Source organism: Cimex lectularius, unplaced genomic scaffold (genome assembly GCF_000648675.2).
Source record: "Cimex lectularius strain Harlan isolate CLEC.00 unplaced genomic scaffold, Clec_2.1 scaffold8, whole genome shotgun sequence".
Taxonomy (NCBI): domain Eukaryota; kingdom Metazoa; phylum Arthropoda; class Insecta; order Hemiptera; family Cimicidae; genus Cimex; species Cimex lectularius.
This window is the reverse complement of record NW_019392656.1, coordinates 2,813,786-2,839,864: the sequence shown is the minus strand read 5'-3', so window position 1 is coordinate 2,839,864 and position 26,079 is coordinate 2,813,786. Positions and strand designations below refer to the sequence as shown.

General features: G+C 37.1%; 1 protein-coding gene across 3 annotated transcripts in view; it reads right to left on the bottom strand.

Annotated features, from left to right (window-relative positions):
- Positions 1 to 1,092: 1,092 nt before the first annotated feature.
- LOC106669688 (disintegrin and metalloproteinase domain-containing protein 10) overlaps positions 1,093 to 26,079 on the bottom strand; it is a 479,736-nt gene continuing 454,749 nt past the window's right edge. For all 3 annotated transcript variants that reach the window (XM_024224684.1, XM_014399328.2, XM_024224683.1), the window contains 8 exons: positions 3,925 to 4,049; positions 3,720 to 3,848; positions 3,491 to 3,659; positions 3,099 to 3,436; positions 2,896 to 3,023; positions 2,719 to 2,833; positions 2,520 to 2,654; positions 1,093 to 2,456 (listed from right to left, as the gene is read on the bottom strand). In XM_024224684.1, coding sequence (XP_024080452.1) covers positions 1,185 to 2,456; positions 2,520 to 2,654; positions 2,719 to 2,833; positions 2,896 to 3,023; positions 3,099 to 3,436; positions 3,491 to 3,659; positions 3,720 to 3,848; positions 3,925 to 4,049 — 2,411 coding nt within the window. In that variant the 3' untranslated portion in view covers positions 1,093 to 1,184. The remainder of the gene's footprint in view (positions 2,457 to 2,519; positions 2,655 to 2,718; positions 2,834 to 2,895; positions 3,024 to 3,098; positions 3,437 to 3,490; positions 3,660 to 3,719; positions 3,849 to 3,924; positions 4,050 to 26,079) is intronic.

Below are 26,079 nucleotides of genomic sequence, written 5' to 3'. Positions count from 1 at the left end.
AAAAAAAAGTTTACTTTTAAATCGAATCTCATTGCACTGCAAGATAACGGCATTGGCAGTTTTAAAAATTATTATGTGTAAACAAGGACACAATGACATCTTAGAAAAATTAACTAAAGGTAATTGGGCTTTATGAAACTTGATCATTGTTTAAACTTAAATGTAGAAAAAACAAAAACCAATTGAAATCTTTCTGTCGAGTTAATCAAAGTTAAAACTGGATTAAATTAACATCTAATTTATCACTACAATTAAAATATTTATTAAAGAAAAAAATTAAATCTCTCAATTCCATATTAAATAGTGGTCTTTCTTTCGATATTTGGCACATTCATTATTGCATAAATTCAAAGGTAAATTAATTTTATGTCAATAACGTTTTCAAGAAATGCTTTCAACTGTATCCACACTCGTCAAAGCTGAAAGTTTAAATTATCAGATAAATGCAATGAAGTCCAGACCGTTTAAGGTTCAAAGTTACATAAAAAGTTATAAATATAAAAGAAAATAATACCGACAAGTATCACAAAAGATGCGTTCAATAAAATTTCTCTAACACTTTGGCCACTGGAAGGACTGAGAAAAAAAAATCTTCCGCAATCGTCCAAACTCAAATAAAACATTTTCATGAAACAAAAGTAATTTTAAGTACATTTTGTCTATTACTAGGAATGTATTTAATATCACATGGCATAACTTATCAATATTAATTTACACATTCATAACACACATTAAAAGCTGGTTAAACATTGGCGCTTTTTATTAGTCCGTTTAGCTATGTACACATAACATTATGTAAAATATATTCTAATACAAATACTTTACAAGAATAAATAACTTCATTAGGAAGCTTCCCTGTCTCTTGTGGTAAGTAGTGAAATAAGATTCTGCAGTTGTCGAAATACGATCCACTTGTCGCTCTCAAATATAGTTTTGGAAATTTTAACGTTGAGCATTTAGTGGCACCATATTTCTCAAAAAAGATTATGACACTGATTTAAATAATATAAGTTGTTAAGATTTATACATTTCAAAAGAAAGACCTAAGACGAATAATAAAAATTTATTAGTTTCCCGTTAGTAATTAATTTTTAATTAAAACCTATTAAAAAGTTTATAAATTATATTTAAATTAGATATGTTTAACAGTAATAATATACAATATAACAGAATCAAATATGTATTCACGTGTCAGAAAATAAATATTCACTTTCTGATAATAAAACTTCCAAGTCGGACGGCACGGTATGCATGTTAGAATTGGGATCATTGACCACCGGCTTTTCACATGCTGGGTTAGGATTGGTTTTGGCGACACCTGTAGAATTGCCTCCTGGAACAGGAGTTGTCTGTACTTCTTGAGACGGGAACCTCATTAAATCTTGGTTCGGGCTTTTTTGAACCTTGAGTTTGTTTTTCCCTTCTCGAGACGCTTCTTTCGCCTTCTTGCTCTCGTTCTGCTTTTTCTCGATTTTCTTCTGGAGCGACTGCGACCGGCTGAGCTTCCTGTCCGCTTTGCACTTCTGTGGAGAAAGTGGTAACTGTGTTGTGGCTTTGCATTCCACAGAGGTCATCCGGAGAAGATCGACGTTAGAAGGTTTATCAGGAGAGGCTGCTGAAAGGCGTGCTACTACAGCGTTCTCATAGACGGGTTCCGTTTGATCGATAGCAACTAGTTTTTCTAAATCACACTGAAGACTAGAAGGTGTCTTAACTTCTGTGCTATTCTGTTTTGAGCATTCCCCTACTTCTGGTTTCTTTTCTGCGTCTTTCTTTATTTCCCGGTTTTTACGCTGGTTTCTTCTCCTTTCCTGAACCAGCACAGCTGTTCTAGGCTTCATACGGACTTTGGAGTTTATCTCCTTAACGACGCTGGTCGCCACTTGGGTCGGCTTCTTCAGTTTGACACTGAACTTGAACGGTGGTTTGTACATAACTTGCAGTTTGACTTGCTCTTTGACTTCAGGCACCCTTCTTGGCTTAGCAACCTTGACGGGGCTTCTTTGACTTTCTGTCGGGAGGAACCCGGCAGGTGAGGATTTCGATTTCCTCACCATCGTCCTGTCTATGTGAGAGTTGAGCAACCAGTTTCTGACTTTACCCAAAGGATCGTCTTCGGGTGTCTGAGGAGTTTTCGGTTCTTGGGCCGCACTGTAATCTATCACCTCTTTTTTGGTCGCTTTCTTTTTCTGAGGAGTCTTCTTTTGTGATTTTCTGGGCGATACCTCCTCAGGCATTCTCCTAGGCTTTTTCGCATCTTTTCCTCTCTTGTTCCTCCTCGGTTCCCTGACTCTCCTCTTCAGAGGCACTTTGCTCCTAACGGCGGGATGAACAACAACATTTCCCTCGTCACCATCCGGTGGAAGTCTGACAGTTTCAGTCGTAGAGCTGTGAATTATGGTGATGCCTTTGAGCTTCAGATCTGTCGTCTTTCCGAGTAGCCTTGTGCTCAATACCTAGAAAAGAATCACAATGAAATTTTATTATTTCAAAACTGTTATTTCAACAATGTGATTTACCAAGATTAAGATGACACTAGCGACGATTAACAGGGCATAGTACCACCTGTCCAAAACCCATCTTTTAAAAGAGGCTATGCTTTGCTCCGACAAAAGTAGTTTTCTTAACGTGGCCAATGGGCCTGACGGGTCAACCTGAAAAACATCAATGTTGAATAAAACAATAAATTCAATAATAAAAATGTTAGTATATTTTTACCTCTCGACATTTCTGGAAGACGTCACAATATCCATTGTAGTCATTGCATGGAGTTCCAGGCTTTGAAAACATATCTGGGATATCGTATGGAATGCTGTTCCAAGTGAAAGATGAACTGAAAATAAATATTATTTAATTAACAATTTATTAATTTTTTGTAGTTATAAAAGCGCTTACATGCACGGCGAGTTTTCCCCGGGTTCTTTGCAACACAATTCACACGCTTTGGTGATAGGATCATCAGGTCCAGGTATGCACTGACATGACTCCAATCCATACGCCAAGCATATTGAGCCCGTGCATTCCTTAAATAAAAGTTATTTTCATTAATCGAAAGTTATTTGATTAAAAACTCATAAATCAGTTATGTGAATGCTGACCCCCATGAAACAGACGAACTCATCGTTACAAACTGTCTTGTTAGGCTTGTTAATTGAAGGTGGACAGTGAGGGCCACGGCCATCGCAATAGCTCGAGTCCCTGCATCCGTTGTCGTCCCTACATTTGTCGCCAAACTTAAGATCACATTCAGCAGTGCAGCAAGGGCCCTGGGAGGGGCTGCACATGCTGTGTGGCGTGAGGTGGCACGGAGGCTGGTCAGGAGGTGGATGCCTCCTTTGTGGGTAGCAGCAGTCTTCCTTGCAATCTTCTTCCCATCCACAGTCGCACTGCTCTCCCACTTCGACTACACCATTGCCACAGATGGCCGCTTGGGGTTCTAAAATCAAACGGTTTTACATATTGCACCAAACATTTTTAAAATGAATCTTACCTGTAAAACAACCCTTCGAACTCCTGGCTTTTGAATTTAACACAGGATTTATACTATTGAGACTACACGGTGAGAACCTATTGTTGTTTTTCTTGTCTCCTGATGTGGCACGGGCGAACATGATAAAATTGCCATCCTCTCCACCTGGTGTACACAGCTCTGGATCGTGCTGAAACAAACAAATCAAATTTTTATTTTAAGTAAAAAAAAATGACTGGTTTTGACTTACAGGTGAGCCAAAGTTATGGCCTATTTCATGAGCCAGGGTGACGTGGGAGACAGCCGGAGGCACATGTTTCCCGTAATTTAGCAGCGTTACTATTCCTGTATTGAGGCTCTTCATACTCCCTCTATAATGCTGAATAAACAAAAAATTATTATTAATAAATTAGTAAAAATAAAAGTGGTGGTAAATTGATTTTTTGAAGACATACTCCATTTTTTTCGCAGACTCCGCCTGCATTTTTCAAATCTCCGGTCCAGGCTAGACCGAGTGTACCCATTTCAAAGTCTCTGTATGTAAACATGTACGCTAAACAAAATGCATCGTAGTCCTCCTCTGAAACCGACATAAAAATAAACAATTAATAAAAAAAAAGAATAAAAGATAATTTTATGATAAAAAAATACAAGAAACAATTTCTTGCTTCTCTTTTTGATGTATATTTCTCATCTGGAGCTTTTCCAGAGTTTTTATTTTTTAAGGAGGTACATTTCCAGGCTCTTTTTGTTGAGTCATTTGTTAACTCAAATAAAAATGTACTGAAGAGGAGGCGGAAAGAGCTTGGAAAAGCATCTACCTAAAAAATAAAACATAAAAATAAAACGATGGAAAACATACTAAGTTTTCATAATTCATACAAGAATTCCTTGTCATTCAAAAATTTCCAGTGTTGGCATAAAAAAAATATGTTTAAATTGATGATATGTTGGATTATTAGGAAAATCACTGCTGACAAATATTTTCCAGGCTCAGCTGAACTGACACAAACTATTCAATCATAACTGATAAATGATCGGATTGATCGAACCTGTCATCATCAGAACGTATTGAATTTTATAAACAACCAATGGCTTTGTCTCAAGCAAAGTAACCCATTTGTAGCAACAGTTCCTATTTAAATTGTGTTAGTATGACAGAAGTTTAAAAAAAAAAAAAAAAAAAAATTGGTTTTGGTAATCAGTGTAAAGAAATATTCCAATTGTAAATGTGTCTAGAGGTCTTCCATTTTTTAACGTTTTACCAAAAAAATATTACAAAGAATATAGTCCATTTTGTAAAGACTGCAGGTAGAGCAAGATGCATCAATCAGAGTCGATTATGGAAGCCTGGCCAATGGCTGAAAACCATTGACCTGATGAACTTACAGGGAAGACACATCGATCAGGAAGGCTGTCCTCCCCTCGGCCGATTTCAAATTAACAGAGATTTAACCGGGCCGTTTAATTAAACCGGGCCCTTTCGTTATAAACGTTAAACTGAGACTTGAGGGTTAATTACAGATATTCATCTGGCGATAAACAACCCGTTAACGCCGGACTTGGTGATGGAATTGTTTGTAACGACGGAAAATCCCGCGACAGCAAAAACCGGCGGACCCAGGACAAGGAATGATCGGACAAACGTCGAACAACCCACAAACGAATAAATACATAAAAAATCATGTAAGAATAAGTAGAAAAAGAACAAAGCACAACCACTGAAGAAGGTAGAAAACGGCAAAATGGCCAAAATGAACAGCGAAAATCGGCGGACCACCGCATGCAATGATCCAACAATCATCAAACCACCCATAGATATTATTAATAAGTTATAGCATTCTTGTAGTAGTTCGTTTGGACTATGACTTATGATATTTTTAGTGACTGGGAATTTTGTGGCCATTATAAGGGCCGGTGTTGTGTAGAGAAAGCGTGACGATGAATCAAAGCGAGACCGTGTGCGTGGCGCCGTTGGTGGTGGTCTGTGACCATGAGTAAACCGTTGGCTGAGGTCCGGGGGTCGTGAGTCAGTTGACTCCACAGTGGCCGAAGGTATTGCCGATGTCGGTTACATTAGTGATGGGTGAGATCTCGTCGGGTTGACGAGTCTCTCTCAGAGAGGCAGTGCCCCTGCTTATATAGGGAAGAGCTCTACTCTGATTGGCTGCAGAGAGGAAGCCGAGAACATTCCATAAGTCGTAGTGGCATCTAGCGGTAACGTGTGGCAGCTACAAGTGGCCACTAAAATATTTATCTGGTTATAGAATATAGTAAAATAAATATTTTTAAACTATGCTGTGACATCCTTTTTTAAGGCATTGTGATCGCTTATCACCTGTCCTCTCCGATTTCCTTAATCGTCTTCGTCCTAAGTCGTGTTCAGTTCATCTTTTTAGGCCTGCTGTGGGATAGGGATAAAAGAAGCGGCCACAAGACCTTTTGCACTACGACATGAGTAGATCTTCTGTGCTCCCCTGTTTTTTTGTAACTCACTGGCCGGCTTCAGGTTGTTAATCAACCTCCATAGCCTTGCCAGCGTCTCCTTAGTGTAGGATCTTGCTTGTGATTTTGTTGCAAGAGCACTTGTATAGATAGACCTTCATAGAAACATAAAATGTGTTCTGCCGTCTCCTCCTACTCGTGGCAGTATTTGTGTGTGTATTGGTGTTTTTTTTTGTCTGTACTCCTATTCAGTGCATGTACTTTCTTAAGTGGCAGAGCCTGGTCACGAGTTCAACTGGAATCCTGGTTCGGTTGTGGTTGCCTTCCAGTAATTCCTTAGTAAGTTGTACGGATGGTCCTTCTATGAATCTCTTCGCGTGCCTCATTCTTGTGGTATTGTTCCACGAGGTTTTGGACTCATTAACGATCCATTTTAAGATGTATCCTCTTTTGTGGCAGTGTGCTAAGCCTCAGTAGGATTCAGGACTGAAGAGTGTCCATGTTGGCTTTCGGCCAAACGTCAACCTTTTCGTTGCCTATATGCCCCCAGTGCCGAGGGATCCGTTCCAGGGACAGGTCATAAGTGGATTCATCCTGTGTCCTTGCGGTTTTAGTATATGTACCGCCGAAGCGAGTACAGTCCTTGCGGTTTTTGAGCCATCAGTGTACCAGTAGGTGTTTGCCTTTAGCGGTAATCTTTCGGCCCATTCTTCCCGTTCTGGTATCAGTACCTTGTACTTTTAGTAAAATTGTATTTTGGAGTAGTGGCATCGATTAGCAGCCTAATATGGCATCTGCCCTCAGTTTACATTGATTATTTACATCCATTTTTGGCCAACTTGTCAACCTTTTCGTTGACCCTATGCCCCGAATGTCCAGGGACCCAGTACAGGTCATTAGTATCGTTGACCCCTGTCAGGGCCTCCATGCAGTTCCAAATACTCTCAGCCTTCACCTCGCACGAGCCTAGGGCTCTTAGTGCTGCCTGACTGTCAGAGCAGATGGCCATCTTACGCGAATGTATTGCTAGAATTCTTATTTCCCTGGCGCAGTGTTCAATCGCTAAGATCAGACAGGAAAACTGTCAGTTCGGTCTTTGGATTCATCCCGAAGACTCCATCTCCTTTCTGGTGTTCCTTTGGCCCATTCTTCCCGTTCTCGTATCAGTACCTTGTATAGGCCGGCTAAGATTCAAACTTTACTCTTTCTTTAATTTTCCCCTCTGAGGATCTCTTTCTTAGTGTGTTAATTTAATACAAGCCCCCTTAAAGAAAATGTTTATTTTTTCACAGGGCAATCCGAACATTCAGAAAAGACAGTTGAACAGAATGAAAGTCCTGGAAGTTATTTAATATTTGAACCAACTCCCCCTAGTGTTTCCCCCCTTATCCACACTAAATTGAGAAACTTTTAATCGAAAACACGTCAAGGGTGAGAGGAATTCCAGAAGGAAGGGATTTTTAAGACGGCCCCGGTGTCGGCGGTTTCGGGAATCTTGGAGTTTCAATTACCCTCCTCCTTCAGGACCTATGAATATGCATACGAGCCGAACCTTTGTCCCGAAACGTATTAATAACAAATCTTGACGGATTAAAAAAATCTCAACATTGCAGCATTAGAACTCCTGGAAATAAGGGACAAAGGTGTCTATTTATTTACAAAAATTTTTTGGTAAATAAAGAGAGGCTTTGTGGCTTATAGAATATTTATGCTTATATGCTCCAGTAAAATACTACTTTAAAAAAATGGGAGAATTAACATCAATTATGTCCAGAAGAGATAGAGACAACAGAACATATCCTGTGCAATTGCCCTGCTTGGAAAAAGCTATGGTGAGCCCTGAGAACAATTCTTTACTTTATCAAAAAATCGAAAATCTCCTAGGAAAACCATTACAAGAGATAATAGTGCGCAGTTGGAAAAAAATATTAAATTCACTAATTTCGTGGTCCGCTTGACCAATTAATATATTACAATTAATGAAGGTTTTTAGTTGAGATAAAAAAGTCAATGGCACGAGCGGGATTCGAACCCACGATCTTCGGCTAGATACGCCGTTACTCTACCACTTGAGCTATCGTGACCTCGATCCACTCGGACACTAACTTCCAATCTCAACCCCACCTTTTGAATTTTCCCTCCTTTTTGCAATTTTTCAAGCGGACCACGAACTTAGTGAATTTAATGATTTAAAATGAAGTATACTTCACTAAAGCTCTCCGTGGCCATTTCATTTGTCGTCGAGAATCCAAACCGATTACACTTTTTTGACTTTTTTATCTCAACTAAAAACCTTAATTAATTGTAGTATGAAAAACGTTCTAAAGGGGAAAATCTCTAAAACCCTAAATGAGGGATAGTAATAGTTTTATGTCGTACTGTAAAAGTTGTAAAATAAAACTTGCTAAATTAAATTTTTTTTGAAAAGCTTTTCGTTTTTAAGGATAGTTTTACATGTCCAGGGCCAAAATTAAACTCATTTTTCGTTTAATATAATTCACTTTCTTTAAGACTCGATGAATTTCAATGACTTTTTGGAATCAATTCTGGCTGAAAGGGGTTGAAGTCCGTTTTCGCGATTTAAGTCACGCTTAAGGCATTAGGCAAACTTGCGCCCGATAAAGTCGCCGATTCAAAGAAACCGATTAAAAGAGGTTTAAACTATCCAGGGGAAAAGCGATCCCAAAATCAATTAGAGAAAAATTAATTCATTCCTATTCAAATAAGTCTCCAAGTTCAAGCGGTCTCGTTGGCACTTTCTCAAATTAAATTAGAAAATGAAGTTTGCATTATCACTTTATACGATGAAAAGGTCCAATGACATCTAAATCCGGCCGTAACGATTAGCAAAAAAAAATTAATTAATTAATTAAAAAACAATTCTTTCGAAAGAATCGAAAATAATTTCTTTGCGCAGTTGTTAAAAGAAAGAACCATTTTGTTCAATTTGAAAAAATAAAAGACGGAAAATTTTATCCTGTGATAAAAGTGAACTTATATAGCTTAGAATATAATCAAATATTCTGAATTCGAAAAAATGTGGGGAAAAAATCAAATTATCTACGTGATGAACTTTGTCGTCTAGTTCAAGCCAACTATAAAACTTCAGATTTTCGTAACTTTTCAAATATTTATAAAGCAACGATGATGTGATCGGACAGATAAAACAACATATATGAATAATAATAAAAAAAGAGAAATACCTCAAAACCATATTAAAACAAAATATTACGAAATTGAACTGATCTTGTCTGTAAAAGTTTTCTTTAAAAAAAAGGAAAGTTTAAAAGATCTATTATTTATCAGTCAATATATAGAAAAAACTAAATAAATAACACAAAAAGTATATCTACTCGTATAAAGTTGTATTTGGTTGACCTTATTTGAAAGTCTCCTAAGCTGGTCAAATTCAATTGTATAAACAAAGTATATATTTGACATGCATGTATGGACACACCCATGCATACATATAAACGCGTTAAACTTTATTCCGATGAGTTTGTCGGGTCAGCAGTACGACCGAATTGCTGACCCTCTCCTACAAACAGACATGCTTGCATTTTCATCAGGTTATTTCAAAGTAATTCTGGATATTATACAAGCATTGCAATTTTCGGCCAAACCTGAGAAAAGGGAGGATAATTTTGAATGAGATGGAAGAGTAAGAAAATATATTTTAAATGGCTTGGTTGTCAAGTGAAAACAGTTACATTTTTACTTTTTGTTGACACCCAAGCCGTTGGGGGTCTATATAGATTTTTTGCCCGTCGAACAACAATGAACATTAACCAGTCATTGCAACATTGCAGCCTCGGTCACCTGTAGGCAATAGGCCGTTGTTGCCCGGGAACCATTGTTTCAGCAGTTTCTATTGTTTGCCATTCGCAAAATCCCGGTTCGAGTCAGTGTCGATGAAGGGCGTTTCGGTAATTGGACTTTCCCCTTTCATAGTACACATTCTGCCGGTTTGATTCCGCGGATTCACTGACATAGGCCAACCAGGATGGTCCGTCTGAATTATTGCATTTGTACGGATTGGATTTCTCTTAGTGTCAAGATTACGTAATTATGATTAACAACTGGCAATTTAATATAAAAATACTATCAATTATAAGATTGTTTGTCTATCTTCACTGGTTTTTTTTTTTTTTCCACTGACAGCAGCGTATAGGCAGGCATTCCGTCATAGGTTGGCTTGTGTGATTTTTTTGTCCATTAGGGTCCTAAGTTGTTATTAAGTTTCATCATAATTTGCTCCCATCTGTTCATGTGATCGTTACTCTTCATAAATTTTATTGCATAAGTTTTATGTTGATGTCTAAAATTTGGCGTTTATTTATATATTATGTTTTATTTAGTTTTGTGTATTTATATATTGAAAAATGGCAAAAAGGAGGGAAAATTCAAAAGGTGGGATTGAGATGGGAAGTTGGTGTCCGAGTGGATCGAGGTCACGATAGCTCAAGTGGTAGAGCAGCGGCGTATCAAGCCGAAGATCGTGGGTTCGAATCCCGCTCATGCCATTGACTTTTTTATCTTAACTAAAAACCTTAATTAATTGTAGTATATTAATTGGTCAAGCGGACGACGAAATTAGAGAATTTATATATTATTATTTAATGAGTTTTTCGTGTTGAATGTGTCCTTTTACTAATTATTTGAAGATTGTTTGTATCCTTGAAGTTTTGTATGAGTTGAGTTCGATTTTGCTTCATCTTTAAATGACTTGTTTATTCTTTGTATCTCTCTTTTATTTTCCTTTCTATTTGTTAGATGTATTTTCTCCGAGTTCAAATGTTATTGTAAAGTTAACCTGTATTTAAGGTATTAGTGGAAATGAAAAAGTTAGTGTCACGAGCGGGATTCGAACCCACGACCTTTCGCTCAATACGCCGTTGCTCTACCACTTGAGCTATCGTGACCTCGATCCACTCGGACACTAACTTCCCATCTCAACCCCACCTTTTGAATTTTCCCTCCTTTTTGCCATTTCTCAAATAACGTGTAATAAATTAACGGGAAAAGCTATAAAGTAACTGCAATTAATTATTCTTTTCATCTAACCAACCAGTTTTTTGGTTTAGTTGAAAAATTAGTGACACGAGCGGGATTCGAACCCACGAACCTTGGCTAAATACGCCGGAATCGAAGTCACGATAGCTCAAGTGGTAGAGCAGTGGCGTATTTAACCGAAGGTCGTGGGTTTGAATCCCGCTTTTGATACAGACTTTTTTATCTCAACCAATACCTTAAATACAGATTAATTATTTGAAAGATATTATTTGGTCAGGCGGACCACGAAAACTAGTGACAATATTGTATAGATTAATCAGTATTTGTTTATTGACCATCTTAATTATTCCAATTAATTATTCTTTTCATCTAAGGCTTTTTGGTTCAGATGAAAAATTAGTGTCACGAGCGGGATCAGAACCCACGACCTTCGGCTCAAACCACTTGAGCTATCGACTTCGATCCTCTAGGACACCAACTCAACTCAATCTACAACCGTTCGAATTTTCCCTCGTTTTGCCATTTTTCAAATTTCATTTTAATTAATACGACCAATTATGACCTCTAAACATGCACGGATTAATGCATTTTTTTAAGGGATTAGCAATAAGTTTGAAACTCTCCCTTCTCGTCTCTTGTGAAAAATAAGTGGTTAACATGCTCTGTTTTCCCACCAGATAACAACAATAACTTAATCAACGGACTTTCAAGAAAATAAAACTCATTAGTTCGAGCCGAAAGGTCGTGGGTTCGAATCCCACTCGTAACACTAATTTTTCATCTCACCCAAAAATCCTTAGATGAAAAGAATAATTAATTGGAGTTATTTTCCCGTCAAATTAAGTATTGTTATTTTGAAATTAACCTTTTTTCGCACTTCTAAATTGCAAGAAAATTAAAGTAATATACATTTGTAAACTTCTTTTATATATAAACTAGTTCATATAAAAATAATTATATTAAAATGAAAAAGTTACATAAAAGTAATCAAAAACAAATGATTCGTCTTTTAATTGGAGCTCGACCTTCGGCTTACGCCGCTGCTCTAACCACTTGAGCTATCTTTACTTCGATCCACTCGGACACTAACTTCCCATCTCATAGATAGCTAGATAGCTCATAGGTAGATAACTCAGGTTGTTAGAGTAGCGGCGTATCTAGCCGAAGGTCGTGGGTTCGAATCCCGCTCGTGACACTAACTTTTTCATCTCAACCAAAAACTTTAGATTAAACAAAAAAATTAATAGGAATACTATTCAGCTCCTCGTCGAAATTACGCTGCCGGTTTCTTTTTGCCATCACTGTCATTTTTTTGACTAATTTAAAATCCGATTGCACCATTGTTTTCAGAGTAAAATAAAAATCCTTTAAAATGATGTGTCAGGATGTGTAGGGTCTTATTTGAAATTGGGAAGTTGAACTGGGCCTGAAGTACCCTGTTTAATTTTTCTATATAAAAAGGTGAAAATTTGAAACTAGACTAAAAAATATTAAACATTTATATTATAGTTATTTTAAATAATTATAAATTAATTAAATTTATATTATTATAGTTTTTGGTTAGTCGGGCACATTATACCATTTCACACTTTAGTGGTACTTTGGACATAATTGACAGAACAACGCACTGCCCAACCACTGAGCTTAAGTCGAGACCCACATGACAGTCAAAACTGTGAGACTTTAGACCAGGTTGAATGGAAATGACCTGCAGACCCCACGATAAATTTCTCAAAATTGTTATTAATTAAAAACAACTTAATTAAAAAAGAAAAAATATAAAAAAAGGAAATGGGTATCGTGAGGTTTTACTTTTTTGTTTTTTGCCGACTTGTCGTGGACTCAATTAGGTTAATTCAGCTCAACCTTAGTGGCATTACAATAGGAAAGTTAACGGCGACCCGCCCGGGCTCTTTGCTCCCTAAATTTTCCGAGCCGTGATTAATTTTGCCCAGGAAGAGAAGAGAGGATTAGCCGATAGTAGGGCAAAGTGGGATTAACAGTCAATTACACGGGCGCGTTATCCGCCCCATTTTTCACTTTTTCAGGACCGCAGAGGACCCATCTTTCCAAGGCGGCTCGGACACAAGTGAGATTTAAAGGTTTTAACGAGTTGTTTTTATACTGGGCGGATAAAACTATCACAGAAATATAAGGAAAATTTTAAAGTTGTCTGTACTAAACCCTAAATAAGCCTTAAAGAAAGGAAAAAATAGGTTAAACACGTAACATTTGGTGGCGTGAACTTTTCTAACGTTGATTATTTGGAGATCGTGAGATGCGGTCTGATGTGACGGAGGTTTTAGAAAAACATTTTCTTTATCATGCCAACATTTCGACCTTTATTGAGATATCTTCAGGGCTAAAAGTGTTTGTTTTCTGTGTAGATGTGTCATTACTGTGTGTCGTGTTCATGTGAGATAATTGATCTGTTAACAATCATAAAAAAAATAAATTACAAAGGGTTAATTTGAAATTAACGAACATTGTAGCTACAAACTTTGAAATTAATAAGGAATAATTTGATGAGAAAAAAGAGTTAATGTGAAACATTGAAATTAAAAAGTGTTGATTTGAAGGTAAAAAAGTTAATTTGAAATTAAAAGAAAGGTTAATTTGACGAGAAAAAGAGGTTATGTGAAACTATGAAATTAAAAAGTGTTGATTTGAAGGTAAAGGGTAATTTGAAACTAAAAGAAAGGTTAATTTGATGAAAAAAAGAGTTAATATGAAACTTTGAAATTAAAAAGTGTTGATTTGAAGGTAAAAAAGTTAATTTGAAATTAAAAGAAAGGTTAATTTGACGAGAAAAAGAGTTAATGTGAAACTATGAAATTAAAGAGTGTTGATTTGAAGGTAAAAAAGTTAATTTGAAATTAAAAGAAAGTTCACTATTTTTCGTGGTCCGCTTGACCAATTAATAACATTTAATTTATTAAGGCTTTAAGTTGAGATAAAACTACTTCAGAAGAACAACAGAAAAACAGTGAATTAAATTGAAGTATACTCCACTAAAGCTCACCGTGGCCATTTCATTTGTCGCCGAGAATCCAATCCGATTACACATTTGAAAAATGGCAAAAAGGAGGGAAAATTCAGAAGGTAGGGTTGAGATGGGAAGTTGGTGACCGAGTGGATCGAAGTCACGACAGATCAAGTGGTAGAGTAGCGGCGTATCAAGCCGAAGGTCGTGGGTTCGATTCCCGCTCGTGACACTGACTTTCTTATCTCAACTTAAAACCTTAATTAATTGAATGTAATTAAAAGAAAGGTTAATTTGGTGCAAAAAATAAATTTGATGGGAAAACGATTATTTTAAGAAAAAAATTTTGTTTGAAACTAAATAGGGTTCATCTGAAAGTACAAAACAGTACTTTGAAATTAAAAATTAATTATACAGGAAAACGGTTACTATGAAATTATAAAAAGAAGTTGAAATTAAAAAGGGTTAATTTGAAGGGAAAAGTGCTAATTTGAACTTAAATCGTGAGATGCGTTCTGGTGTGACGTAGGTTTTTTAGCCTAGTCTGCATTTCAATAAAAAAGTTCTCTTATTGATAGTCCATGCAAGTTTCTTCTCATTGTTGACGATGACCTTCAGAATATTCTTTGCTTGGTGTCCATATATAGTTGAAATCTCTTCATAGAATCCCATGTTCTTCGTTCTTCTCGTTTAGAAATGTGCAGCGTTTAGTGGACGAGGTTTTGTGTTGCGAAACAGGCACAAGGCCCTGAAGATGGTCTCAATACAGATCGAAACGTTGGCACGATAAAGAAAATGTTTTTCTGAAACCTACGTCACACCAGACCGCACCTCACGATCTCTGAATAATCATCGACTAACGGTCACTAAACACCACACATTGTATCCATTCTTGCGATGTCTTTTCAAAAATCATTATTTCTGCGTTTTATTGTAAACAAACATAGACAATGTTTTGTATGTTTGTAAAGTAGTAGTGAAATAAACACGTACTGTTTATATCCTGTATCGCAAAGGTCAATTAAAATATTCCAAGCGCAATACCACTGATGAAGTTGGGGTATGTTGCCCACTGTGTATAAATCATGGTTCTAGTTCCTCTATTCAGTTGTTGTTTATAAAGATCAAGATTTCCTGCATTAAACGCACATCAGGTTGAAGAATTTACAAATCTGTCAAATTGTTTGACTACGATCTCCAGAGAATGAACATTGGTTAATGAAGTTGGTTTTAATGCCACTCAATTGAACGTGCGAAAATTGAGTCAATTCTTGCCTCAATTCTTGAGCACTCTCAACAAGACACACAAGAATGACACATCTACACATAAAACAAACAATTTGAGCCCTGAAGATGATCTCACTAAAGGTCGAAACGTTGGTATGATAAAGAAAATGTTTTTCTAAAACCTACGTCAGACCAGACCGCATTTCATGATCTCCGAATAATCATTGGCTAACGGTCACTAAACACCACACTTCTCTAACTTTTCTCTCCTTATTACGTCCATCGTGGGTTTGAAAGTTGCAACTGTCAGTCTTCGTTTCGTATTTGCTCCACCAAACGGAAACCGACTGTTATCCCACTTTCACGAATTAAATCGGAAACGGGAAAACGCTAACCAATAACAGATATCGGCTTCCTTTTAAGTGACGCTCGTATATCAAAGGGTCTGTAAAGCGATTCGTTCCCGGTTCCAGGTACACCTATTTAACCGACAGATATAGACGACCGGTCGCTTTATGGTCGGTTGCCAATTAAAACGAAGCAAATGGCCACGCGAGGGGGAATATCTATTTACGGAAGTTAATCCAATCCGGAACGCTTTGCCATGACCCAGGCCGCAGTACTTTCTCTAATTGTATAATTCGTCGGCACCGGTTCGGGGTAATTGAGTGAAGGGCCGAATTGTAACTTTAAACGGATTCGATGATTAAGAGCTTTAATTTAAATTAATAGCGGGCTAAATAAAATTGTGGGCTCAGCATTCAGCCCGTTACACCTATTTTACAAAAAGGTATTGTCATCTCTTTAAACCTAGTCAACAGGAAAAACAGTTGAATCAGATTTCAAATTTGCAATAAAATATTTACAAAATAACAATATTATATTTTATTTATCCATTATATTTCTTGGTCCGATTGACCAAATAACTTCTTTAAATTAATTATTCTTTGTGTAAGGTTTTGGGTGAAATGAAAAAGTTAGTGTCACGAGCGGGATTCGAACCCACGACCTTCGGCTAAATACACCGCTTCTCTACCACTTGAACTCTCGTGACTTCGACAGCTCGACTAGCTTGTAGCACTAACTTTTTCATTTCAACTAAAATCTTACACAAAGATTAATTAATTGAAATAAATTATAATAACTTTTCTTTTGGAGAGAAACATAGCTTTATATTTTTTTGATACATATACTAAAAGACAAAAAGTGGCCAGACTCATTTTTATGGCCGTTTTTAACAATGCTGTTTAAAAATTTTCTAAATCGCGCAGTTAACTCCTCTTATGTATGCGATAAATTTACACATTTGAACCACTTTTTTTTAACATTCCAGGCTGATTTTACGCTTGAAGGTTGACGTTTTTGGAACTCACAGTATACCATAAAAAAGCTTATTAAAGAGAAGAAGTTTTTATGATATTTGGCACCCCAATATCAAATATCTACAAATATGTTTGTTGAAAAATAGGTATTTTTTGAAATTTATCAAAATTTCTGTGTATTCACTGATTTTCCTGCTCCGCTTGACCAATTAATATCTTCCAATTAGTTAAGGTTTTTAGTTGAGATAAAAAAGTCAGTGTCACGAGCGGGATTCGAACCCACGACCTTCGGCTAGATACGCCGCTGCTCTACCACTTGAGCTATCGTGACTTCGATCCACTCGGACACTAACTTCCCATCTCAACCCCACCTTGTGAATTTTCCCTTCTTTTTGCCATTTTTCAAATGTCGTGTAATCTATTTTGATTCTTGGCGACAAATGAAATGGCCACCGAGGGCTTTAATGAAGATATACTTCATTTTAACTTAATAAATTCACTAGTTTTCGTGGTCCCCTTGACCAATTAATATCTTTCAATTAATTAAGGTGTTTTGTTGATATAAAAATAGTTGAAAAATGGCAAAAAGGATCAAAAGGTGGGGTTGAGATGGGAAGTTGGTGTCCGAGTGGATCGAAGTTACCATAGCTCAAGTGGTAGAGCAGCGGCGGATTTCCCCGAAGGTCGTGGGTTCGAATCCCGCTCGTGACACTGACTTATTTATCTCAACCAAGACCTTACATAAAAATAATAATTAATTGAAAGAAGTTACTTGGCCAAATGACCACTAAAACATAAACGACATATATAAAAGCCTTTTTTTACACTAATCATTTTTACTTTATTTTCTGTTTCTGACGTCTGATATTTTATACCTTACTTATACTTTTTACATCTGATTTGTTTCTCATTTTGTTCCCGGTTGTTGTTTTTATTATGTTGTGATTATAGAGTCAGTTGACTTTTTTATCTCAACAAAAAACCTTAATTAATTGAAAGATATTAATTGGTCAAGCGGACCACGAAAACTAGTGAATTTAATTAGTTAAATGAAGTATATCTTCACGAAAACTCTCCGGAGGCATTTCATTTGTCGCCGAGAATCAAATAATCAAATAGATGACACGACATTTGAAAAATGGCAAAAAGGAGGGAAAATTCACAAGGTGGGGTTGAGATGGGAAGTTAGTGTCCGAGTGGACTGAAGTCACGATTGCTCAAGTGGTAGAGCATCGACGTATTTAGCCGAAGGTCGTGGGTTCGAATCTCGCTTGTGACGCTGCCTTTTTTACTTTATCTAAAAACCTTAAGTAATCGAAATTTCTGTTTATTTAAAATTCTTCATATTGGGTTGAATTAATAAACATACATCGGCGTTTGATAAGTTTAAAAATAGCTCCTTCTTATAGGAAATTTAACGGACAATTCGAAAATGTGGTTAAAAATATGAAAAGATGCTATAGTTCTCGAAAAAATGCCAATTTATGGCTTGAGGTAGGGATTTTTAAAAAAAACTCGCAAAAATTCATAATTTCCGACCAGAATGTGGTAGAACAGTGCAGTTGTTTGCATTTTACTCAAATTAGGATGTACTATAATCGATTTTTTTATGGTTTATGCTGGACCACCCTGTATACAGCGAAGGAAGTTGTAGTAGGATTAGCAATCCAAATCAGATGTGTCAACTTCAGTTTTATTATAGAATTATTTTATTCAAAAATATATTTATATTTTTTAGATTTTTTTAATGTAAATTTTTGATTGCTTTACGAAACTTTATCCATCTTTTTAACAATAATTTTAAATTCCTAACGAATCCGCGTGTTCGGTTAAGATATAAATAATAATTTTAATGTAACTTATTTTCAAAATTCCCTTCTCTAAAGAGAAAAATATTGCACTAACAAATGGGGAATAGGATAAGGACATCGGTGGCCGCAACGGTTTAAGGTAAAGTTTCCGGGTTCGAATCCAGCGGCCCTGCATTCGAAACCGACATACTTACAAATGTTTTTTTTTTCAAAAACACCAGCACCCCTAGGGTTGATATATATAACCTCTGCTGTTGCGAACCCTCGTAAAAAATAGGATAGCGCGACGTCAGGGTTATAAGCAGGGTGGGGCAAGCCGTTACATTTGATTTCTCATGAATAGAGACATTGCTTGTTTCGGTATTTGTTTGCTGATTGCTTGATCAAAGAGCGGTTTTGCTTTTGAAAATCTATATACACGTTCGGCCTGTGTAATTAACAACTGTTTGAAGATGATTGACTGGTCCGTTTATTCTCGCTGTTTATGGCTGTTACAAGACGCTGTTACCCTGTTTATAATTTAAATTATGTTAAATCATCAAAGAGTTTATTGAGTTTTTTATTTTAATTTTAATAACAACGTAATATGTAATTTTATAGAAAGCATAAAATGATGTGTCGATTGGAATATAAGGATGGGAGGACTTGTGGTTGATTTCGTATCTAGAGCGAGGTCGCGATGACTGGGGAGAGCCAATTTTTATTTTATCCCCTGGCAATATTTTATACAAAAGCGTACTTATACGGACCTTTATGTTCCACCCTTCCTTATGATAATTTATTTCTATTTGATTCTGCAACGTAATAAACTTTACTTGACCCTCTTCCGACGGGATGGGGTTCTCGGGCTAACTTTTTCACCCGAAACTTGTTCGAGCTTTGCTAAATCGAAGGAGCATTTGGGCAAGGAGGCGTTAAGTGAATGCCTAGCTGTACAAATGGCGGACTTTAACTTAATAAAAGTGCCAATTTGATATGTGATATACACTCTAGGAAGGCGGCGGAGTGTGTCCCCGTGTAATTGAATTTATATTCAGAACCATCTTTAATATCTGGCAGGGCCGCTTTTAGAGTTGAGGCTCTTTTGCCGATTTCAAATAAACCCTTTGTATGGATGGAGAAATTGTGAATTAAGTTATTATACATCTCAAAGGGGAGATAAATGCCACTGTGTTAGTTTCTCCCTTATGGAGCCCTCTTCAAGAAAAAAGTTCCCTTTTTCCTTCTCCCTTCTGCACGTTTAACGTACACCCATTAGAACAAAATAAAATAAAATGTGTATACAACTTTCATCCGTTTAAGAGCTTGAAAAGGCTTACAGAAGTATGTAATGTTCCATCGAATTTCTGTCAATAAACCCGAGACCCATGAAAAATATGTAAAACGATAACACTTTATGGTTAATAAAACATAATTGCACCAACTTACAAGGAGGGTAATAAAGTAAGAATATAGTCGTATTTATAAATAACCATAAATTAAAATTGTTAATTGATTGATTTATATAAGCTCAATTCTTGTTTTTTTAATGGCCTTATGATCGATGCATATTAGCCAATGATTTGCGTATGCGTATTGAAGGGGCTAGAGGCCAAAAAAAGGCTAGAGGGGACGGTGGGAATCGAACCCACGACCGCGGGGTCTACGAGCCGAGATCTTTCACGCTAACCACTCGGCTAGCTCGGTCTACCTAAGCTCAATTCTGCACAGGCATGTGCAGAATCGAACTTATTGCTGCGACCATCACCATTTCCGGTATTTTGGGTAGCAACAGGAGACCTTTTTTTTTAGCAGTTAAAGGCCATCAAACAGATGGACGACAATATATTTCTCAAGCGATAGGGCAAGACGTGGCTGCAATTATTGCTGATGCACAAGAAGAGGTTGGAACGATTCGTTATATGCATGGTGTTCCAGTCATTTATATTAAGTCCCGGGGCCAGATTAAATAGTTTAATTCTGCACCCTCGAGGCAAAACTGGATATGTCGTATTTTCTCCAAAATGGATAAGTGCATCTTCCAATAAGTATTTTTTTAATCTAGAACTCTTCGTTAAGCTGAACGCTTTTTCAAGGGGTTCCGTGTGTATCCTTCAGAATCTGACTTTTCCTCTTCCAGGATTAGAAAGCCTCATGGGCCTTCGCACCAACAGAGGGCGTGTTCCGCTGTTTCTTCTGTTTCTTGGCAGTATCAGTACAGGCTTGTTTCTAAACATATGCCTCCGGAGTCTGCTTCGTCCAGTTAGCAGTATTATTACCAGCAACTATTATTCTAGTCCTAGCACGTCCTAGATCTAGTAGTTCTGATGTTAGTTTCTGCGATGGTCCTTTGATGAACTTTTCGCATGCCCGGGGCTACATTCCAATTGAACGGAGGATTTATTAATCCATTATCCAATGGATCCGCGTTTTTGGCAATTTGGTATGCCACAAAAGAGTTCAGGGCCAATAGGTGTCCTCATTGAACTATCATTGGCCAATTTATCGGCCTCTTTTGCCCCTTTGCCCTTTGTGATCTGGTACCCAGACAAGGGTAATTTTGTTATTTTCCCCATTGTCTGAGAGAGCTCTAGTACAATTCGAAACGTCTAGACTTGACCGCCGATGCGGCAATTGCTTTCAGTGCCTCCTGACTGTCTGAGGTGATTATTCATCTATTCTATTGACAATCCCCTGCCTTTCTATCTACCTGGCAGAGTGTTCAATAGCCACAATTCATAGGCTAATACAGGGACATGCTCTAATAGCCTATTCACATAGCAGCACTACAGCTTCGAGGAGTGATTCAGCTAGACAGAACTTTGGGGGATGCCTGCTGATGCTTGAAAGCCGGTGGCATATTGTCTAAGGCTTGTAAGGATTCTAGCCCTTGGTTTATTTCCATAAATGCCAGCTCCTGACCCATATTCGGTTTTGTAGCCATCTGTAAACCAGGTGTGGTCGGAATTAACTGGGATCCCTTTCTACGAGGTATGTTGATTAAAATGCTTTTGTCAAAACTGAATTTTTGGGTCATGGCATCAGCGGGCATCCCCAAAGTTCTGTCTAGCTGAAGCTCCCCACGAAGCTGTAGTTGCTCCTTGTTATGTGAGTAGGCTAATAGAGTCCCTGCATTAGCCTAAGAATTGGGGCTCTGGCCTCTCCCTGATTTAGATGTGGTTGTAGATTCAGAAGGACTTCCAGGGCAGCCGTGGGAATTGGTCTCATTGCTCAAGTGATGCTCGGACATGCTAGTTTCTGGGCAGATTCGGACCAATAGACCAATGCTGGTCGCGGTGCATAGGTCGTAAAGAGACCCGCTCCTAAGTATATAATCCAATCTAATCCAGTAAATCTTTGGTGAAAGAAACCATTTCCTTTGAAACACAATGAGCCTTTTTAGACCTCGAAACATATTGACAATTCTACTTGTATCAAAGGACTAAGCATTAAATGAAACCCTGAAAAGTTTTTTTTTACTACACAGTTATCCTCGAGGGTGCCCTGGGGAAGTACGTTGAAAAGCCTTTTTACTTCTGATTCAAATTCTACATAAAAAATTATGTAAAGACCATTCCTATTTTTTAATTATTTCCAAACGAAAGGAAAAAACGTGGAGGTAGTTTAGAAATAATCACCTGGTATACCGGTCACTGACCGTGGTTTTATTCAATCACATTCGTATGTTATGCAATGGGGAGGAGAAAACAGCCACCCATATCGTCTTCGAATGCTAAGCAACAGCCCAATGAGGACATAATCATAATACCAACAAATCAAATTTTGTGGCACTGACATTAAGGAACTAGGAAAAGTACAATAGGCTGCAGACCACCACTAACTAGCATCTATATACATCATCAGGAATTACTTAACATACATGATTTGTCGTGTGTCAATCACGTATGGCCGATTCTGAGTCGGCGAAGTTCCTTCTGAGATTTAACCCTTCTGGGGTCGCCTGTCACCCATGCCTCTATATGCCATTGTTACCTTTTAGATTTAGATAACTTCCAATTTTCCATAACCTTCTTCATTGAATTTTTGTTTCGTTTTTTTTATCGATCTACTGGGAAAAATTGAAAAGGTGACAAGAAGTTTATTACATTCTAAAAATCAAAGTTAACAATACAAATTCTTAAATAGTCAAGAAATTTTGCCAGTAAAAGTATTATAAATCCAATATCTTTAATCTTCAGCACTGAATTTTCGTCGTTTACTCATCCTGTTTACTTGACTCGCCACTAATGATGGCGAGAAGCCGAAACACGTTTCACCGAAACAGCGAGGATCGGCAGACCGAAAAAATCAGACAAACTGCTTGTTAATGTCGCTGGCTCCAACAGTAAAACCAAAAACTACATAAAAAGAAAGAACACAATGATAATTTATGCAAAAAGATAATAAATTATTGAAGGAATCAATCTAGGTATAAGTTAAGTTTTGAAGTTGCTGTAACAGTCAAATTCCATTGATATGGCGCTTTCCATTTGGCAGATGTGAACTATTTCTATTTTTGTCTTTAATGTCGTCGGATCGTTTGAATGACAGATCGTTGAAGGCCCACGTGAACTTTTCGCCTGCCGAATCTCCTTTTTACGAGAGAATTCTTATAACGCGTCCGAATGCATATTGCATGCAGAGGGTGAGAGGTTTCTGTCGCCCTTGTAAAACAAAAAGCGGGCTAATAATTGAAACAGTTCTGAGGGCTGGAACTCGCTCACGCATTTCAAAGCCCCGTCTGCATAATTTACACTTTTACGTCTACGGCGTGCGTCTCCGCGGAAGTGGATTATCGCGGATCCGATCCAATTACGGTACGGGGGAAAGTGGCTTTGGAAACGGTTTGAAAGTAGTAAATTCAAAAATTACTCCCTTTGATCCGAGTTTGATAAAAGGGAGGACAATGAGAGAAGCGTCACAACGTAATTTCCATTCTCATTTCGCCGTAATCCAACTTTTCAATTGTTCGTTCGGCGCTTTTAACTTTATAATTAAGTGCTTGTTTGCCCTCTTTTTACAGCGTGATTAAACGAACAAAAAAAAAAATTCATTTAACAAGTGAAGAAAAGAAGTCAATTTTTACCCATCTGCAGTCACAATTACTTAAGCAAAGGTTCCCAATAAGCAAATTATTAAAATTTATTTAATTGTTAATCAATATACAGGGTGTTGCAGGGTAAAATGTCGATAATGTAATGGTGTATTCATTAAATAAAACTAAGTTTAGTGCCACCACAACGAAGTTTCCATCTTGACTCTTTCCTGAGATTTTTTTTTATACATAAAATCGTAATTTCTCAACATTATGGTCATTGAAATAAAAATCTTATCGTTCGCAAACTTAATTAAATTTCCCCCAAGATAACATTTTCGTTGAAAAATTCGCGCAACTAAAGAAACTCTATCCACTCACATAATAACAAATTAAATTATCAAGTGGTATTATTTAATTAGTATTATTATTAGTATTTTTTTATTATTAGTAGTATTATTCAATTGTGGCTCATGCAATACTTTTCGATCAGAATTTTTGGTGATTTCACCAAAGTTGCATAATTTTGTAAATATTCCAATGGGGGCCGCGGTAGCCGAGTGGTTAAGGCGTCAGACTCTCGGCTAGTAGATCCCGCGGTCGTGGGTTCGATTCCCACCGCCGCCTCTGGATTTTTTCTGACGCCTAAGGGGACCGGTGGCCGCAATTGAAAGAAATTGACACGGCGCTCATCAAGGAAGGAGCGGGATCAAATCTCAGCGACCCTGAATTTGGTCCCAACCCCCTTCAAAAATGAGTTTCTTCGATGGAAGAACACCGGCACACCGGGGCCGCAAATTCACACTTGTGTTGTGAGCCCCCCAAAAAATGGAAGGTAGAGTACTATATATATAAGTATAGTATGTATATAGTATGTATATAAGGATATATACATATCATAAGTATTCCAATGACATCCTCACTTGTACATTTTTTTAAATTTTTGTTAGTGAAATCCCCTTTGCAAGGTAGAAAACGCGATATCGAACCCTAGCGAGAGCAGCAACACAAGAACATCTTACATGTAATATTTGTAATAAAAACATTTATAAGTTGGTAACAAAAATTAGGTACATTCCTGTCATAAGTATACATAATTACATAAAAATTACAATAAATTTACTATTTATTTAGAATTCGTGAGATGCGGTCTGGTGTGATGTAGGTTTCAGAAAAACATTTTCTTTATTGTGCCAAAGTTTCGGTCTTTATTGAGATCATCTTCATGGCCTGGGATTTTCAAACATTGTTTACATATAACAATTACATTTTGGATGTGGAAAAGTGAATTTATACAATGCAAAATATATTTTTTATATATTCAATCAAAGTATTTCTCCTCACTCAAAGTGTTTGTCTTCTGTGTAATTGTGTCATTCTTGAGTGTCGTGTCGACAGTGCCAGTGAGATTTTGCTATTTTGTGTTTATATACGTTGGATTTTGAAGGGGTGGGGAAGGATGTCGGTATAAATTCACTTTTCCACATCCAAAATGTTATTGTTATATGTAAACAATGTTTGTAAATCCCAGGCCCTGATGATGATCTCAATAAAGATCGAAACGTTGGCACAATAAAGAAAATGTTTTTCTGAAACCTACATCACACCAGACCGCATCTCACGAATTCTAAATAAATACATTTACGTTTTATTATTTTTTTATTGTGTTTTTTTATAAATTAAGTATTTCATCCTTCATGCAGCTTTGTCGTTTTGTTTGGGCAAAAGGGTAGCAGCCAATACCATTGCCGTATTGATATTTATCCCTGTAACACCCTGTACATACAAAAAACTGAAAATATTTTATATCCTTTATAAAGTCCTCACTTTTGTAACACAATTTTAATAACAAAGAATGAGTTTTGAGGATTTAATTTGATTCAATAATAACTTAAAAAAATCGATATATAAATACTAAACATTTTCATTAATTAATTTGAAAGCATTTTTAGAATAAGCTCTCACATTTCCTTCTTTTTGTTTGGTTGTTGAGCTCCAAGTTGGTGGTGCTTATTTTCTTCTTTAACTGACTCATCTTTCCACAGTTCTCTCTGTTTCTGTTTGGTGAAGCTGGCGTCCTGTTTGTGCTGTCATGGTCCATCATACACCAAAGAGCCCTTTATAACGTAGCTGAACCAATTCCATTCTAACGGGCTAATCGTACCGGTGATATCTTTGATTTGGGTGTTTTGACTGTTTTGACTTCTTTTAACTTAATTTTTCTTAGTCAGGCTTCAAATTTGTGCACTATAGGTTAGAGTTAGTTTTTTTGCAGTAGTCTAGTACGTGACTAGATACTTTTTTGTCCATCAGATCCTTGTTTCCAGCCTGTACATTGGCTCGACAAAGGGCTTTTACAGGTTATATTTTCTTCCTATCCATCCTCATACCATCGCCGGATACCACCTAATGGTGCTCCCAGGATGGGCTTGACGGAGGCATCCGGTCGGGATGAGGGGAGGTTCATCCCATACTTGTTCACCTGGCCAAACCATCGCGTACATAATTTTCTGACGAAACGCCGTGGCTCTGAAGCCGGGACCGTTGGGTTGTCCGGAAAATAATGCAGGATTTTGGTATTAAACAAAAAAAAAAGAAACTAGTTACTTTAAAGCAATGTTCTTTAATCAAAATAATTTCCCATACTCTCAATACATTTCTCCCAACGTGTTGGTAACTTATTAATCCGTCTGGAGTAGAATTCAGAATTTTTAGAATTGATAAAGTCAATAAATGCATTTTCCAGTTCCGTTTGATTTTTGAATATTATGTGTTGTAAGTAGTGGTCCAGGTGT